This window comes from Lygodium microphyllum, chromosome 18 (assembly GCF_053477565.2).
Source record: "Lygodium microphyllum isolate KBCC chromosome 18, Lygodium_microphyllum_v1.1.10, whole genome shotgun sequence".
In the NCBI taxonomy this organism is placed as follows: domain Eukaryota; kingdom Viridiplantae; phylum Streptophyta; class Polypodiopsida; order Schizaeales; family Lygodiaceae; genus Lygodium; species Lygodium microphyllum.
This window is the reverse complement of record NC_141152.1, coordinates 38926270-38946639: the sequence shown is the minus strand read 5'-3', so window position 1 is coordinate 38946639 and position 20370 is coordinate 38926270. Positions and strand designations below refer to the sequence as shown.

At 37.5% G+C, this 20370-nt stretch overlaps 1 protein-coding gene across 3 annotated transcripts in view; it reads left to right on the top strand.

Annotated features, from left to right (window-relative positions):
- LOC148020769 (UDP-Glycosyltransferase superfamily protein) overlaps positions 1–13338 on the top strand; it is a 44051-nt gene extending 30713 nt beyond the window's left edge. For 2 of the 3 annotated variants that reach the window (XM_087698583.1, XM_087698582.1), the window contains 2 exons: positions 11633–11689; positions 12404–13338. In XM_087698583.1, the coding sequence (XP_087554709.1) occupies positions 11633–11689; positions 12404–12670 (324 nt within the window). In that variant the 3' untranslated portion in view covers positions 12671–13338. The remainder of the gene's footprint in view (positions 1–11632; positions 11690–12403) is intronic. The other variant, XR_015694629.1, reaches the window with a different exon arrangement.
- Positions 13339–20370: the final 7032 nt, after the last annotated feature.

Sequence of the window (20370 nt, the reverse complement as noted above, 5' to 3'; positions counted from 1 at the left end):
TGTTGATAACCTAATTTAAGAGTTGATTACAGTTATAAATAAATGCACATAAAATGAAATACACACTTTACCATAACATTCTTGGACAGTAGATACCCTAATTTCTGCTGTAAATTAGGGTTTACTGCAGAAATTACAGATCAGCCCACCAAAAATGGCTGAAATCTCCTCCAAATGGCTAAGAATTGCTGAGAATGGCTGAGCATAGGCTGAAGGAGATGAGAGAATGCTGTAGAGAGAGAAAATTCTGAGATTTGTCGCGAAGAATTGATCAAAATCAGCTGCTACCCTACTGTACTAGCCCCAAACGGATGCACCAACAACAATAGGAGCATCAGAGACTGTGATCTTTAGGAGAAAGTGCATCAGCAGCAATTGCCAACTTCCCAAGGTCAAGAATATGCAATCTCCATCACCAAAATGGTCTCCAATGGTTGGGAAATGGCCCCAAAAGCTGGCAGCAACAGTCCAACACCTCTTTCCAACAGCTCCAAAATGAAAAAACGAGATTTCCCTCTCCCTTCAGCCCTATTTAGCCTTTCCCCCACTTGCATGGGAAAGTTTTGCCAAGTGGCAGCTTTCTTAATCCATTTTCAGCAATTTCCAGCCATTTAATTAATTTTCAGAACTAATTAATTCTGAAAATTAATTCAGCCCTTAATCCATGCCCAGAAAATTGACCTTGCCCATCCAAAAATTAATTGGCTAGGCCATTTGCAACCCAAAGTGGTCCCATGCATTAATTGACCCTTGGACAATCATTAATCCATTAATTAATGCCTAGTCCCTAGTGTCACCATTGACACTTAATGGCCAATTAATGGTCCTAGGAGCAAACTGACACCAAAATTCACCTAGAATCTAACAAGTATAACTTGTTACAACTTTTGCCTTTGATACCCATCTTTTTCACAGGATCCTTCGGCCTTCAACTGTGAAAAAGTAGCTTGCACCTCACATGTGCAACACATGTGCATCTTTTAATTGCACATTTGATTAATCCTTTAATCAAATGTCAATTAAACATAAGCAAAGTATCAAATTTTCACATCCTCGTGACACTGAGAAATTTCAGATTTCTCTGTTGTAAACCCTAATTTGCAGTAGAAATTAGGGTTTAGTAAGAGTCTCGAGAAGCGTGCCAGAAATTGGAAGCTCCAACACTTGGATTCAACAGGGCTGAAGCTCGTTTTAGCCTATTCAAGTGGAGGGACCAGCAAATAATTGAATTTGGGGCATTTTCCATCTCCATCAAAGCGGATGAAGGCCAATTGATTGCCCAAATTAAGTGACAAATTAGATTAAAGACTTGCTGGTCACATTGAACAACAAGGGGAGTTGGAATACTGAAAGGGGTTGGGAGAATCCCATTTTACATCAACTTCTTCTTCAATTAAGTTAAATAAATACCGAAAGAGGCTTAAGTTTTGGGGCCAACAGGGTGTCCAATGTCCAAGATTATATGGTAAAGTATACTTTTCTGTTTTGTAGATTTGTTAATTGCTGTAAATAGTGCTTAATCAAGTTATTTACCACCCTATCTGAGGAAGAAGGCTGGTTACACACACACACACACACTCTCTCTCTCTCTCTCTCTTTCTCTCTTTGTGGGCAATGCCTAAGTACACTCTTGTACAACCTTGTTTGAATCGTTGAAATTTTTCTTAGTTGGCAATGCTCTCCGAAATATGTTTTGATGGGTAATTTCTAAAATTCACCTTCAAGAGTTTCAAAAAGTTACTACATTTACTATCATAATTAGTAAAAGTAAATTTATTAAAAAAACACATTCACATACACTATGCTTAGGAGGCACATGCACATGTGTTTATTTGGAAGAATATGCATGTGTCTTCCAAGCACACTGCACAATACACATGGACGCATCTTAGTAAGTTTTGCTTTTGCTATTTATTGTATCCAAAGTAGGTTTTTTTTTCTTGAAAATCACTTAAAAGATCTGGATGTAGCAATGCTCTCCGAAATATGTTTTGATGGGTAATTGCTAGAATTCACCTTCAGGAGTTTCAAAAAGTTACTACATTTACTATCATAATTAGTAAAAGTAAATTTATTAAAAAAACACATTCACATATACTATGCTTAGGAGGCACATGCACATGTGTTTATTTCGAAGAATATGCACATGTCTTCCAAGCACACTGCACAATATACATGGACACATCTTAGTAAGTTTTGCTTTTGCTATTTATTGAACCCAAAGTAGGCTTTTTTTCCTTGAAAATCACTTAAAAGATCTAGATGTATCAAATGTGCTAGGCTATTGAGGCTTGTAGAAACATATATATGTATTAGGATTTTTTGCAATTGATTGATGTGACATCTCTCTCTCTCTCTCTCTTTATCTTTTCTTTCGAAATCCTCTCTCTCTCTCTCTTCCCTTGTAAAGGGTAATTGTATTAATTATTGGAAAAGTATAGATGTTAGAAGTGAGTTAAATAGCCGGCAAAAGAATAGAACAAACTATAGTATACCAAGAAACCAAATCATCCTTGGGAGGAATGCTTGCATACTGCATGATACCAAATTGCTATTGAAGAAGACCTCTCAATCGACCAATGTAACTTTACACTCTAGAATGATATTAAAAAATGAATGCATTTTGGGTAGTCTAGTCATGGCAGTAACCCTAGATTGACAATTTCCAAATATCCAATGATGGCCACTCAAGATTCGACAACTTAGGCTTTCCAAATATCCAATGATGGGGATACATGGTGGCTTCGACCGCACAATGCAAAAGAGATCAAATCTTTCTTGCCATGGGGCAAGAGATAAGTAGATGATGATAGACCTTCACACTTGTAGTACAGAAAAAACAAGGAACATTAGAGATATTGCATCTAGAGAGTGTAGAAGCAAGAGGGAGACCACCACCAATATGCACCAAATAAGCACTTTTTATTTGAAGGGGATTTTGTTGAGCCAACCCACCATCATTGTAGATTTCCACTAGGATGTGCCTTTGTGAAGACTCCAAATGGAATTGCACTTGTGTGTCAACCAATTATGATCCTTAATAAGCAAATGATATATTTGATTAATGCATTCTCCAATTGCAGCCATCCTTTAATTCTCCAATCTTGCTAGGGACCATCTGAAAGTAGTTTGGGAAAGGGTTGGAGAACATGCAAAGATGATGAAATAGTTTCCTATAAGTCATGGTATCCTCTAGGAACATGAAAGATCCTTCAGATTAACGTCAAGGTTTGTCGTGTTGATAAAAGCACATCAGCAATAGAAATCAATGCAAGTTGTGCCACTCGATTTAACCTAGGTCTAGCTTGTTTCTTCCCTTCCCATGGAACAATCTTAGAAATTGCCAGCAATTCAGCCTGCATAGAATTGATTTGCAAACGATTATCACTTGGATGCCAATTAGACTTTTGAAGCACAACTTTCCATGAACGGACCAAGTGAGTCAATAACATAGAAGATGGGAGCTTGATAGACTTACTAGTAGTGAGAACATGCCACCATGGGGCTTGAATTTTGATATTGACATACATGATACTCCTGTCTTCAGGAAAAAATCATGCTATAGAGACTCATGGTTGTTGACCAAGACACATAGCCACCATGTGAGTTTCGACATCCAAGATTGCACCATCCCTCATTCTTTTCAGTGCTTCAAGATATCCAAGAAATCCTAGAGTGCGTAGAGTCATTTTTCCAAAGTATGAAAGAAATAGATTGTGTGATTTTCCTCAAATCAGTCTTGAACCAAGGAAGCAATGACAAGTAGTAAGAAATCATGGGCAACACACTTGTTTGAGCAACTTTAAGGCATATTTGAAAAGATCATGCTTGCAATTTCCAATAAACAAATTTGTTAGCCACACGTGTGGAGATCCAATCAAGCAATTGCTTAGACAAAACATTCACCCCTAAAGGATAGCCCAAGTGCCTTGTAATATTTCCTTCAATTACTACGTCCCTTTGCCAACCCAAAACCTGCAAGTCTTGTTCTACATAACTGATGAGGGCATATTTAGTAGTATTCAAGACATTGTGAGAGTGCGCAATGGAAAAGAATCATGAACACAAAGAGAAAAGGAGAGGAGAAATGAGAGTAGGAAGAGAAGAGAAATCTGCATTGAATAATGAAGGAAATCTGAATACAATGAGGATTGATCAATCCTTGCACATAGCCCAAGGTGTCAGTGAGGGCATCGGATTAGGCTGAATAATGATGATAGCACTTGTGACGGTGATGGTGATGGAGAGTGCAGCTTTGTAGTCCATGACGGAGACAAAGAATGACTTTAGCAAACTATTGGAGAGACAGAGAAGAACGATTTGCCCAGCCACCAACTGTTAACAATCTAGACAGCTCATGTGCGAGTTTGAGTTACGTGGAGCATGGCTAGGCATTTTAGGGATTTTATTGTGGCATTTATGATGCTTATTTGGGGCATTTTATGTTGGTCGACCTACTCCTATTTTGGCATTGTTTTCTCCTATTTATACCGGGCTCCCTCCTCATTTAGTCATATCATCACCTACAAGTTTTGTTGGAGAGAGGGAGTTGGTGCCAGTGCCTACAGGCTACGAGCTAGTGACTCGTTGTACACATCATTCTTGTGTTTGGTATATGGATTCCATTTCTTGAGCATTCTTCTGAGTTCTCTTCTTTGCAATGTTCTTTCGTGTTTTTCTCTTCTATTCTTATGTTCAGTAGTTTATTACAACATGTATTTATTCTTCCATTGTTGCATCCATTTCTAACATAGTATTAGATTGCAGGATCTATGCTTTTGCTATTGTTTTCTGCTGATTACAGGTCTGCCCATTGCTGATTGTTGACTTTTTTTGATTGCTACACGCTATCTACAGCTTCATGACTGCTGTTTGCTGCCAATCGCTCTATTCCCAACCTTTTGTAGGCTACGTTTTGGTCCAACAGGCTGCATTTTCATTTTCTGTATTGTGAGTCTATGTTAGAAGATGCGGATCTAGAGCATGACAAAAGCTATGGCGGATGAAAGATGAAGACCAAACTCATGATGACATGGACAAGTAGAGACAAACTGTTACACAAGTGAATTAGGTTCCAAGATGGAAGCTTGGACTCATAAACAATATCTTGTATAGGATTGACAACGACAAGACACTTAACTGAAAGTACAAAGCATCATGACATTGTATTCATTCATATAAAAGTGATAGTCAAGTACAATGCTTTATAGAAGTTGGGTTGTTTCACTCTTCTCACTGTGCATATGGGATTCAGTACAGCTCTTCTTGGAGCATACATCATTTGTCTATTTCTCAACACCCCCCCTCAAATGATGAGTCCCTACACTTGCTGGCTTTTACCCCCCCTATACGATAACATGGCCCGAGAGACTAGCTTATAGGTAGCCTAGTAAAGTTAAAGCTTGAGACTACATCTTTGGCAAGGGTTTGTACAAAGCAAATCCACTAAGAGAAACATAGAGATCCACTATGGGAACAAATTCCTTTAGAACAATCTGTTAGAGTTGTTGATGGTAGCGGAAGCATCTTCTTTTTCTTCTTCATTCATGAATTGACTTTGGTGGTGGTCATTCGGCATCTGCTGTGCTCTTTTTTTGTGAAAGCATTCATTGGCAATATGGCCAGTCTTACCACAATAATGTCATATCATCCGACTTTTGTTGTCAATGTTGAATCCTCGACCTCTTTCCTTGGGTCTAGTAGCTCCTTTGGTGTATAACACTCTCTCAATCTCTCACACACACACACACTCTCTCTCTCTCTCTCTCTCTCTCTCTCTCTCTCTCTCTCTCCTTGAAAATTTGCAGGTCTATTTTACATCTTTGCTTTTAAATTTGCTTTCTCCATCAAGCAGCGAGTGCTCAATGTCTTTGAGTAAGAGATTGGAAAAAATTACTTAGGGTGGACACAAGGTTCTCATATGGATTCTTATTTACACTTGCAAGCAGTACGGCTATTGCTTCATTTTTATCAATATTCTTCTTAAGAGTTGCAAGCTGGGTTTTTAGGCTCTTGAACTTGTTAATGTGTGCGGTCATAGAAGCATTGTCTTTGATATCTAGTTTATAAAATTGCATGAGTAATTTTACCTTTGAATTCTTTGGTTGGATATTAAACATCTCGTCAAGTTCCTCCCAAGCAGTTCTAGCATCTCTAATGCTAGAGATATGATGTAGCACATCATCACTTAGTTCCCAGGCAATGATGCCTAGTGCCCTGTTATTCATCTTATTCCATTCTTTGGTTTTGAGCTGGTTTCTTCAACGAACCCGTCTTCATCATCTTCCTTCTTGCTATCTGCATCATCTTCAAACAGGTCCCACAAGTCCTTTCGTATAAGGTGATACATGGTATTCTCCTTCCAGGCATGAAATCCTTCACCATTAAACTTTGCTATTTGTTCCACTTCAGTCATCTTAGTAGGAGGTCTTACCACGAGAACTCTTGGGCAGTGTCTATTATTTGACAATAAGATTTTGAGATTTATACGGGATTTTATCAATGTGACTTTAAATCATCACACAGACTGAGAGTAATCTTCGAAGTAAACTGAAGATTCAAGTGCCAAGAAGCACTGTTTAAGTATTGATAGATACTATGTCTTGAATGTTGATGCTTAGGCTTCTCAAACCTTTCTCTTGCTGAAGTTTTTGTTGCTTGCTCCAAGTCTTTCAAGTCTGCAAGATCCTCCTTACTGATTTGTTGGTCTGATTAGGTAGTCCACTTGAGTGGCAGGAGCTCTAGTGAGCTTGAGAAAGTGTAAGAGATGAAATTTGGAGCTTTGGCTATGGAGTCTATTAGGGTTTGAGGTGCAGGCGACTGATTTTTTTGACGATTCAACACAGCTATGGTGGATCATTCCGTCGCATATTTGATGAAGATGAAGCTTAGGAGTCATTCTTCAAATGCCCCATAACCAGAGGCAGGATCGCAGCGCGCACACAGAGATCGAGCTGTACGAACTGATACAGGCACAAAATTTCTAGTGACCACGAATTTTTGAATGCCGCACCTTACGATGACCAATGTCGTGATGTTATGTAATACGTAGTAGCGCTTAGAGCCAAAGAGCAATCCCCTAAAAGAAAGCAAGTGAAGTTATACTTTGTAGGTGGAGATCAAGAAGCTCAATCAGAGGTAGGTACAGATCTCGCTATGGCAGACATAGAACAGAGCTTGAGAAAATTGATAATGCTGAGCTTGTGGCAGGGCAATGCTAATGTTTCAAGTGATACAAAGAAGCTTTAGTAGTGGGGGAACACTTCTTCAGAAGGAAGCTTGGTAAAATTTGGCTGGTAGAGAGAGATATGAGAGCTTCAAGCAGGCAGGATACTGTTGGCTATGGCTGCCACAAGGTTAAGTGGAGAAGGAGTGGGACATGAGGTCTTGGACTCAAGCTGAGCTAGATGAGAGCAAAATGGAGCTGTGCCATGCTCAGCTGCGCTTTGATACCATGTTAGAAGATGCAGATCTCGAGTATGACAAAAGCTATGGCGGATGAAAGATGAAGACCAAACTCATGATGACATGGACAAGTAGAGACAAACTGTTACACAAGTGGATTAGGTTCCAAGATGGAAGCTTGGACTCATAAACACAATCTTGTGTAGGATTGACAATGACAAGACACTTAACTGAAAGTACAAAGCATCATGACATTGTATTCATTCATATAAAAGTGATAGTCAAGTACAATGCTTTATAGGAGTTGGGTTGTTCCACTCTCCTCACTGTGCATATGGGATTCAGTACAACTCTTCGTGGAGCATATATCATTTGTCTATTTCTCAACAGTTTCGGGCATGGCTAGGCATTTTAGGGATTTTATTGTGGCATGGCTAGGGATTTTATTTTGGGTTCCCTCTTTAGTCAGTCATATCATCACCTATAGGTTTTGTTGGAGAGAGGGAGCTGGTGCTAGTGCTTACGAGCCAGTGACTCACTATTGTACGCGTCATTCTCGTGTTTGGTATATGGATTCCATTTCCCGATCATTCTTCTGAGTTCTCTTCTTTATAGTGTTCTTTTGCGTTTTTCTCTTGTGTCCTTATGTTGAATAGTTTATTATAGCATCTATTTATGCTTCCATTGCTACATCACTTTTAACACCAACATGTTAAAATAGCAAAAAATAGTCAAAATTGGCGGATTGCTGATTTGACCGACTAGAAAAATATTGTCTGACTATAAATGCAACGAAATCACAATGTGGTAGGCCAATAAATATTGCAACAGTATGGGGGCTGGTGAGCAGCTAGCAGGATGAAAGAAACAATGGAAATGCACACTCAATGGAGGAGAGAACATCTTAAAAGCTCCAAATGTCCTGTTAGATTTTGACTAGGGCTCACAAACAAAGAGATGGTATATTGACAAAATAAGGTAGGCTAACACCCCCTCTTAGATCCTGGGATGAAGCATAGAAGCCTTGGAAAAAGGATTCATAAAGAGATCTACCGCAGTGGGATAGTAGACCACTGCTAACTTGGAATCCATTATTTGCTCCTGTACATAATGATACCAAACCTCTACGTGCGTTATCCATGCACAACTGAGTAAGTCCTATCTGTGGAGAGCTAATCTCTGCTAACACCTCGTGGAGCCAAACTACCTCCAGAGTTGGAGAACAAAGAGCATGATACTCAACCTTTGTAGAAGAAAGTGTCACAACAGGCTGTTCTTATTGCTCCATGAGATAGCTCTCGATCCAAGGGAGAGAGCATAACCTATAGTGGATTATCGCAAATCCACATCACTTGCCCAATCCAATACACTCCATCCAAAAAGAGTGGTCCCCTCTCCGTATATGATCTCATAGGATTGAGTCCCTTGTAAATAGCACAGAGTGCACAATGTAGCTCTCTAGTGAACTTGTGTAGAAGTTTTCATAAAAGAAGACAATAATGCCCCACAAAGGAAATACTCGACTGGCTGTGAATAAGCTAGATTAATACACCGCAAGGCACCTATAATGGGTAGCTTCTAGGAGGGGATCTTGTGTAACCAAAATCTTGGACTCTGGGTCCATGGGGCAAGAGATAGGCCGATACTCTTCCATACCAAACTTCGAAAGTAACTCCATAAGGTAGGCCTATGGACATCATGTCATGCTCGTCTACCATGCACTGTCACGTAAGCCATAAATTTCAGCCGTCAGCATGGTTTATTACATTGAGTTGGATGCCATGAAAGAGCAATATGTTGTTGATTCGGACTTTGCTAATGCTTATGATCAGCTTTGCAATGGTTAGAGATATGAGTACTTTGTGTTTGGAGATGGATTTCTAATGATGCATGGATGATTGTATCTCACAAAGTAGTTGAGACTAGAGTTTTCTTTAAAAGTCATGCTCCTTCGTATATAGGACACAGAGGTATTGATGCTATAATCAAGGCAGCAGAGCATTTCTTTTATTGACTAGCTTTGAGGCATGATGTAGAGCAGTTTGTCAGGACATGTATCATATATCGGAAGCTAAAGCATGATAGACAAAAGTTACCGGGCTTGTTGTTGCAGCCCTTGCCTATTCTAGATAGGCCTTGATAGAACATTGCAATGGATTTTATTTTTGAGCTTCCTAGGATACGTACATGGAATGATGGGATATGGACTATCATTTGCAAGTTTAGCAAACAGGCCCATTTCATTTCGGTGAGGAAGAAAATAAAGGTTGATCATATAGTATGATTGTTTTCGCAACATATCTTTAAGTATCATGGTATGCCAGAGTTCATCGTCAGTGATCAAGGCCCTCGGATGACCAATTTATTTTGGAAGGGGTTGTTTGAGAATATGAGTATCACACTGAAATTCTCATGATCCTTCCATCCCCAGACAGATGGTCGGTTTGAGTATGCAAATTCCATAGTGTTGGATCTTTTGAGATGCTATGTTTTAGACCATAAGACATTGGAAGCAGTATTTGCCATTGGTTGAGTTTGCTTACAACAACATAGTGCATAGTTCCATTGGCAAAGCTCCATTTGAGGTGGTTGAGGGTGGCAAGAAGATATCGTCTATCTTGTAGACTAAGGATAAGATCTTTGAGGCTGATCGCTATGTGGAAAACTTGGATGCAGCCTATGCAAAGATAAAGTATGCACTTTAGAAATCACAGGAAAAGCAAAAGAAGACAGTTGATTGCCATAGACATGCTTTACAGTTTGCAGAGGGTGATTATATATTGCTGCATTTTGAAAAGGCAAGGCTGAAAAAGATGAAAGGAAGAGAGGTTATATCTAAAGTTGAGTGTGAGATACTATGGGCCCTTCGAAGTGTTGGAAAAGATAAATGATGTGATATATCAGCCGAAATTACCTCCACATTGGCGGATACATAATGCCTTTCATGTTAGTTTACTGAGGCCTTTTCATGGTGATGTGCTAGAGGATGTATCTTGTGAAATTCAGCCTAAGGTTGAGGAATTGGATGAGATCTTCGTACCCCAACAAATCTTGGCACACAAGGAAAGAAAGATTAGGGGTAAAGTTTCTAGGAGATACTTGGTGAAGTTTGAGAACTATTCACCAATGGATGCAAAATGGATGGAAGAGGATGGCTTGGCAGACCATCCTTAGTTGTTGTAGCTTTACCTAGATGCTTTTCAGCTAGAGCTGACTTCAGTTCTCAGACTCAATCAAGTTCAACAGAGCAGGGGTTTGGAGCATTGCCTTATGGGCAGTTACTTCATGGTAACGAGCCAAGGACTCTGAGGATGCAATAGGTGTCAAAGGCAAAAGTTATAAGTTATGCCAACTGGGTTTTGGTGGTTAGTTGGTGTCAGTTTGGATCCTAGGATAGTTATTTGGCCAATAGCTTGAGGAGATTGTGGAATCTCAACTTGTAATAAATCCATTGGCAATTGAAGATAAATAAATATCGAAAGGGGCATGAGTTTTGGGGCCAACAAGGTGTCTATTATTCATTTTAAAAGTAAAGTATGCATTTCAATTTATGTTTATTTGCTGATTGCTGGAATCAAGTGCTTGATGAGGGAATTGCCTCCCTCTCCAAGAAGGAAGGCTGGTTTTAGCCGCAATCAGATACCAATTGATAAAGTACATTGAAGTGTTAACAACCTCGACCCAAAGGCGCTCAAGGAGCTTTGCTACGAACAGCACAGAGCAGGCCATGTTCATGATGGTCCGGTTCTTACGCCCTTGGACTCCATTATGTGACGGGGAGTTGGCAGATGTAAGCTAGCATGAAATACCAACTTGTGGGAGGTGAACTCACTCCCACTATCACTCTTCATGTATCCTAGATGATGACTAGTTTGGTTATGCACCAGCAACACCCAAGCAGAAAAATATATTAAGGCATCGGAATTAGGCTTGAGAAAGTACACCCATAGGTAAGGATTGTATAGCACACCTATTTTGAAATACTTTACCTGAGTGTCATTAAAACCTCAAAATTGAAACCATGTAGAAGTTCAAGCAATGTGGATATCTTAAATAGTACATAAGGAAAATATTGTTTACAGTGAAGACTTACCCATACAAAAGTAGCAAAGGTTCTATGCATACAAAAAATCTGTATGAGGAATGGGTAGCAAGTCTTTTGACATTTATTGGTTCATATTTGATACTTATTGACTTAGGGTACTTACTGGATGATTTTTGAATTCAGGGTCTTGGAGAAACCTTCGGCAGGGTGACTGTAGAAGCCATGGCCTTTGGTTTGCCGGTATAGCTTTCACACATGCCTCTCTATATATTTGTACTGTTTCAAAATGGAAAATGCAAGGATACTCCAAGTTTGCATGGGAGTAGGGGCAGTCTTTTGCATCATTGTGCAACCTGGCAAACATTTCAAAATTCATATGTTAGACATCATGGGCATCAAACTGACCTTTTTGCTGTTTTATTTTTCATTGTGAAGGTTTATGTTTGACATGGCAACTGCTTAGGTGTTGCATTGATAAGCTAGATGTATTACAAACCATATATGATTTTCTTTCAGGGACTTCGAGGTTTTCATTTCATCACAAATTCCTATGTTCAACAATTGTTTAGGTATCAGATCAATAAGCTAAATGTAATGAAAACCTTAAATGATCTCAAGGACCATAAAGAACTGTACGCTTTTCTGTTGAAGGAACTTTTTAGAAACAGTGCTAGTGGAAATAGTTTGGCTCCTCGAACAAACAGTTTGTACTGTAGAGCCATGCTAGTGTGCTGTTGGATCTCTTGCAATGTTTCCTCACATGCATGCTTGACCATACTTTTTTAATACATGCCATCATTTTTTCCATCCTTCCCATCCTTGGAAAGCTGTTCATCTCTACTGAGGAAAATATTTTAACCTTTTAAGATCTTTTGTCATCGTTTAGAGAGCAAATTAAAGGGAAGATACACTCTTTGTTATAGTTTGGAGTTGCTAATCTACATCTGTCTGCAGATTTTGGGCACAGATTCTGGTGGGACACCAGAGATAGTTGAAAATGATGTCAGTGGCATGCTTCACCCTGTTGGTTCTGAAGGTGTTTCTATTCTTGCCAAACACATGAAGTTTATTTTGAGAAATGAATCCATTAGAAAGGAGATGGGCTTGAGAGGAAGGCACAAAGTTAGAAAATTATACATGAAAGACACTATGTATGAAAAACTTGCAAAAGCCTTCATAGAATGCTTTAAGGAAGGCCGTTCTGCAGGCAGAACTAGATAACAAAGTCATATGAGTCTGTTTTCTTTCTTCTGACCTTCATCATTAGCTGATCAGCAGTATCATTTGGAAGCATTAGGGTAATGGAGGGAAGACTATGTGATGAGGACATAAAGATTTTCCTCAAAATTTTTGACCAAAGGTGAGGCTGCATGTGCTAGTTTGTATGCATGTACGGACACATTTTGCTTATTAATGTAACTCATGAGTTTGTCTGATTAAACTTTCTCAATAACAAGCAGGCCTCATGCATGCAACACCTTATTGGGATTTTTCTACTATACAGTAGCCTCCTAGCTTCATTAAGCTCCATATAAAGCTCAATGAATGATCATTGAAGACCAGGTTGATGTCTAATCTGAAGTGGTCACTCCATTCCAAATTTTCTGGTTGTTTAATGTTTGGGAACTATTGAATATACCTAAGGACCTTTCTTTTTCTTGTATAGAAGAAAGTATCATTGGACAATAAATTATAGAGAATATTTCTATGGAGAGACATCTGCCAAACCAGCATGTTTCAATACCATACATGTTTCACATCATGACAGTCTTTAACAGTTGATTGGCATGTTGTGAACACTTTGAATGCTTGATCATTGAGTCGCCTAGTGTAAGCAAGCAACCCATTTTTACCCTCGCACACATTTTAGTAAGTATGTGACTCTTGAGAAAACCGGTGGTTTATTGGTTAGGGGATCAAATGGGTAGATTCCCCCATCAACCCACAAGTTCATGTGCTTCAATCTCATCTACTTGTAACTTGGTAGAACTTCACGATTAATATACTAGTACACTCTATTCTTTCGAATAATGGGGCATATTCCAACTCTATCCCAATATGCAACTTCTTTTTGCATGTATTCATTTTTCTCATTACTTACGTCCCAAATTACAAATATATGAAATGATTATACGATTTAGTTAAATGAGAGTATGAATATATTTTACGTTAACATATAGAGAGATACTTATGAAACCAAGAGGTTTGATATCTATGGAGTTAAACTAGAGGAATAGATCAACACATATATATTAATTAGGACTGTTGAGACTATGGAGATAAATTGGAGGCATAGATAGAAACACTTAGAGATTAATGAAAATAGTTGGTTTGGTATTTATGGAGATAGGTTGGAGGGAATGAATAGAGATGTTAATGGAAATATGGAGTTAGATATCTCAAGAGATAGACTAGAGATACATAGATAGCCATACCAAAATATCAAAGAAAAGCGAGCATAGATAGAAATATTGAGAGATTAATGAAAATAGTTGGTTTGGTATCTATAGAGATAGGTTGGAAGGAATGAATAGAGATGTTAATGGAAATATGGAGTTGGATATCTTGAGAGATAAACTGGAGATACATAGATAGCCATACAAAAATATCAAAGAAAAGCAAGTAATTTAGTGTGTGAGGGAGGATGGATAGACATTGTAGAGTGCACAAACACAGACAGATTGTATATACTAGTTATTGGTAACTCATTGCGAGTAAGAGAAATCAAGGTAGTTCACTATGTAAGAAAGCTTGTATAGACACAGAGAAGAGGCCATAATTTAAGCTATGAGTGGTGAAATGGAACAAAATAGCTTGGAGAGAAGGGATGTGCAAGAGCTTTCAAAATTTAGAAAAGTCAATTTTACCTTTGAAAACATTTCTAAAAAATGAGAAAATTAATCAATATGCTTGTTTTTTGATCAAAAGCATAATATAAAAAACCCCCTAAAATATCTTAAAATGAACTCTCAAATTTTTATTCATTTGTTATTATAAAATGAGTTGCTTTGTATCTACTAATCATTTTGCATTGCAGACCAATCACTATACTTTCGTAACTAACTTTTTTTTAAATTTAAAATTTGATTGAAAAAGGGTTTTGAATGAGGAGAGAGAAGGAATTTGAGCAAACCCTTTGTGGATAATATAAGAAAGGTGAAATAGGATTTCAAAAGTGGAGAGAAGAGGATTATGGTGATGAGTTAGTTAAGGTTGTGAGTTCAATGCCAATGATAGTATGGATGGTATTGATTATGTGATGTTAGTGATGCTCCAACATTGATATGGGCAAGTGTAGTGGCTATGCAGCTTACACGGGTTACACTGTCATTTCATACAGCTCCCTTCATTGCCAAGGTGTTATCCACACACATCTCATCAGCTCTATTTGAGATTTTTCTTTTTTCAAGCCGTTGAGCTTACTTATCCAATGTCAATTAATTCAATGGAGAAACATTAATAGTGTGCATAATTAAGAAAACAAAAGCAACACCTACTAGCTACGACATTTAATTTAGTTAGATACGATTAGTTCAATTAATTATTAATTGGTTAGTTAGCATATAATGTTTTGTCATTCACACACACACACACACACACACACACACACACACACACACAATGTAATTAAATTAATGTGGTTTACTCGTTCATTTCTATTTTATCATTACATGCTTCACTTTAGCAAACACAGCTACAATCTTTATACGTACAAACTTTCACAAAGTTATGATATACTATTTTTCCTTTGTGATAATGAATAGTAAAGGAAAGTAAGTGCATATTTTTGTGAAAGATTGGGGAATGTATATTCATTTCACTTAGATATGGCCAAAAACACATTCAATTTAGTAAGATTAATATGGTTAATATAAAAGCACACATTCTTCTCTCCTAAATAGTACAAGAGACACATTTATTTTACCTTGATAGAGAGTTAGATGAAAAACCATATTTAACTATAGTTTTTTCAACCTCCATGAAGGCCAAGCCAACCAAATTAAATACCTTTGATCCAAGACTGGTAATTCCTTGCTATTGTAGGATACTGCTCAAGTATGTAATTGATGCTCAGTATACTTGCCAATAACACAAACCAACATTGATAGACATATGAAAAGATCGGCCCATCAACTCTAATCCTCCAAAACTTTGCCAGTCTACACAAAAAGCAACCACATGATGCCACACCACATAATGATAAAGAATCTAGAACCTAGCTCAAAGAAGACATCATTATTCAAGGGTATGGCTTACCTAGTCCTAGTCCCTAAAGCTCCCTAGTAGCGGCATTGGCTTTCCCCTCAAAACTAGTAGTTGCATCTTCTTTGATTTAACTTGTTCCTTTCCTCTTCCTTATAGCCTTAATTGATGTACCTTCACACCATTGTGCATAACTTTTGCCATTGTTTAAACATCCTCTTGAGCTCTTTTGGATGCCTACACGATGAATATAGTCATATTTACAAAATTTGAAGCCCATAAACATACATAATGTCCATTTTCTCCAATTCTATGTGGCAAATTAAGCTCTTCACACATATCTACAACTTAAGCAAGTATAAAATGGGCTCATTTGAGTTTCATAAAATCTTACAAACGAGAATCACTCAAGCAAATTTTAGTGAAAGTTTATATATATATAAATATGACCATATAATATACCAAAGAACATGACTCTATGATTCTCACTATCTATACATTAAAAATGCATGTTTAACATAACATCACATTTACATGCATCATGGCCTACTATCCACAACCCTTGTTAACATTTGAAGACACCATCAATCTCTACAGGGATAATGGATAACAACTCAAACAAAATTTCTACAATCAACACCAATACTTGTTAGTGTGTCAAATGAATGTATGGTAGATGTTGTGTATGTATATGAGAGACCATCTCAAATGAATCCTGTCACATCCCTACCTAACAATTCCCTGGTAGCATGTTTTGGTGGTCCATCGGGGAACTATTTTAGACGGCTTTGCTCGGCACTCGTGAGAATGCACAGGGTTTATCATCTAGGTTTCCCAGATTCCACCCCATAACGGAAGGTACCGGGCGTCCCCACAAGGACCAACCTACAAGCTCGGGTTCCTACTTTGACAACTGAGGTCTCAATGCATCAGTTAGCTCCATCGGAGGTGTCCCACAAGGGCTTCTCATCTGACTAGAGCAATTGTAGTTACCCTTGGTTCATGGAGTGCAACGCTTTTTTCCAGCAACATCTGGTTAGAATTTAGGGAACCTTAATGGAGTTTTGGCACAACTGCCACACCTTTTCCCTACAATAATTTATGATCAAGGTTTTAAGACCTTTGACCCTACGCAACGCTTGACTCTACCTAATTTTCCCTAATTAACGTTTCATTCAATCTCTTGAAAGAAGCTCCCAGCTTACCGGGACCACCCATCCGTAGGACGGATTTGTTAGGGATCTCGCCCACCCGCTTCCCACAAATGGTTTTCTTTAGTTTTCTAATTACCTATCACATTAAGTTATAACATATGAAAGCAGCTTCATTAATTAACCCGTTATCATAGGTTCCTTCGCATAATTTTATGGCACAACACAAAGACAGAGAAAATAATATTTTGGCAAAACATATTTATTTATTATTTTGCAAAGTTATTTACAATGATTTTTTCCTTTTGCCTACGCAGAAGATAAACCTCCGTTCATAAAAAAATCCCGTCTATCTGTGCAGAAGAAAACAAATGCTCCAAGATTTCCGTTCCTTCACTAGTATTGGGGAGTCCAGGATCCCATCCTGATTTGTGTAAGGGTCAGTCAATTCCTAGGAGTGATCGAGAGATTTACGACCAGAGCCCCCCTGGCACTCCCCCCTCCCCCCTCCTCCTGCTTAAGGGATTCCTCACCGAGAGTGACCTCTCACCGTTGGGGCCGGTTTAAAGCTTCTCGTGGTGGTGCAAAACAATCCCCCTTGGAGCAGGGTTTCACGTCTAGCCGTGGGGGAGGCATAGCACAATCTTTCCTCTTATGATCCTGATTATATATTTACAATCAGATCTAATTGTTGCAAGTACAATCAATATTTTCTGTGCAACCATCAATGCATGCACAAATCAAAAAAGAAATAACAGCAAGTGTTTTTAGCACAGGAAGCAGCTCCACTCAATTGTAGGTTTCTCTTTTAAGGTTTCACCTTATTCTTAGGGTTTCACTTTCTACTTGCAACTCTTTCCGGATCTGCAAGTTATTTCGCAAATCTGAAGTCTATTTTATCATTATGAAAATTTTTGGGTATTTTCACCCTAAAAGATAATATGGGCATTTATACCTATGGCAGGCAGTTCATGTACTGCCGTGCCCTAACCCACACTTAGCAAGATTTCAAATGCTTTTCCAAGTATGTTTAGACTTTAGAATTTGTATCGATAAATTCTTATCAACGTCCAACAAGTCTTACAGACTTCCAATGTTTATTTAATTTCTTGATACTGATAGTTTCAGGGTTGTCGAGTATTTCAATTGTTTTTACCTCAACATTCTCGATATTTTAGGTAAGGTTTTCTCACTGACTCATATGTGGGTCAACTCATGATATTGACGCTCTCACTAATATAATCATTAATATTAACATTGCGTGTGTTTTCAGTAAGAAAATAATTTTTATTTTATTCTGCTCATATTCCATGGTTTAATCGATGATGTTCGACCATTTGTCGAACTTTTAATGTTATCTAGAAATATCAATTTTCATATTCCATGGTTTATTCAACGATGTCCGACCATTTGTCGAACTTTCAACGTTATCTAGAATGATCAATTTTCATTTAGCTATGTCTTAAGTGCAATGTTGATTATTTTTCTGAAAACTTTATTCTAAGCAATGAAAAAATCATAAGTGTAATTTTTCTTTTACCTTTCATACATCGAATTATATTTTCACACACCTAATTTATGCGCATCTAGTATATATTTTTCTATGTAATTTTTTGTTGATTTAATGCATTGATTATTTCATGATACTATCTAAATGATTTTCTATAAATTATTGTAAAACTCATATGTGTTTGTTTATCATTAGCAAAATGAAATAGAGATAGTCACTTTTTTAAAAAAATATAAAATATTCCCTTTTCTAACACCGTTTATTTTTTTTCCTGATATTATAATCACATGCATCATTAATGAAATAACAATACATATCACAAAATAAATCATAATTAAGATATTTTATTAATGACAAGCATATAATCCTTTTCTAAGTGAAAGAGTCTTTTCAATGAATAGTTAATTATTATATTACTTAGGTTTTTTTCCTAAGTGATAGTTCATATGCATTTTCTTTAGAATGCATTTATAATTATTTAAAGGCAAATATAACGATAACCTTATAAAACATTAGTTTTTTTCAAACCGACGAGATGTTACCGCTATCAGGTTTGTAATATGGAGGTTTCGCCCATTCCTACCGCATCATTTTCTCCATCGACTTCGTTTATTGCTTCTCTTGCTTCAAATGGGCTACTTGAATTTTTGCAACCTCATGGAGCCATGGATGTTAGTTGAATTTAACATGGTAGTTCAAGGAGAGTTGGTGGTCGTCTAGAAAAATTTTGCCAGCGTTTTGCTTAGCGATATGGCTATATGAAAGCAAAGCGTAATATAGGGTAGAGAAAATGAAAATGAGATAGAAGAGGGGTATTTTCCTCCTTCAAGGCTCAAGCTAGAATGGAAAAGAGAAGTAGAGAAAATTTTCCATCATCAGGAGGTCTTTCTTCTCACTTTCTTTGTGAAGGAGAGGGGGTGTATTTATAGCCATGAAGGGGAGCATACAGTTGACTCATTCTTTTGGCTACTTGTCAAGAGCTAAGTAAGCTTTATAAAAAATGTTTTTTTGATTGCCTACTTGTTGGATGGTGGCATGGGGATAATTTTAAAATGCTTTCTCTTCCTCCAAGCGTAAAAAATGTCATGATTTTTGGCATATTTTTTCAAAAACGTCTTTTTTTTTCCAAAATAACTTTATATGGTGGTTTTTGGCCAAGTTACCAAATGACTTATCTAGTTTATAAAGTCATGCCATACTCTTTGATGCTTAACTTACTCAATATCATGCTCGTTCTTGCGCGTTCTTTATTTACCGATTAAGGCTTTTACGATTCGTTATACGGTTACAAAATTAATGCGATCTTTGACGCATTAAATAGAACCGGGAATACTAAATCAAATATAATGAGGGAAAAATTATGATCAAGCCATTGTAATATTATTTACGAGGCGTCTTTGCTTCTTGTTGGCTGGGAACATTGAGACGTCTTCTCATGTCGGATTGCAAAATTGATTTAATGCAAGACTCGATATTAAAAAAATTAAGTGTGGTCACTTATGTGATAACTCGATAAGTAAATTTTAAAACGTCTCAAGCAATTCATTTCTTGATATGAAGTGTTATGGCGGGAATATTATAACTCCATGGTAGATGTTCATTAGGAAAGTTCAAACACATTTTTCAAGGAATGCCTTTCCTTTCATATGTTTATGAGAGATCATGTATGAAACAAGTTTCTTAACCTTTTCAAAGAGTTTTCTTGGTAGCTATGGCTAGATGTTATATATTGAGAACAACAATTCTTAAATATAATATGTTGATCAAATTTTTTAAGCTTTTACCTCTCTTACCTAGCTTGTCTTCTATATGATCACATACCCTTCGTAATTAATGCTTCCACCTTCCAAAGCTACAATTCTTGTTCATTCAAAGTTAATTCTTATTAGAGAAGGATAATATAGAGGCCCACTTAACATATATAGTCAAATGAGGCTAGTCTTGGGGCCAAGTTAGTGTCTTTTGCATAAACTAGCTTGGTGCAAAATCTACTCAATGACCCCATTGCCTTTTTCTTATAATGGGTCATACGGCATTAGGCATTACCCTTGGCTACT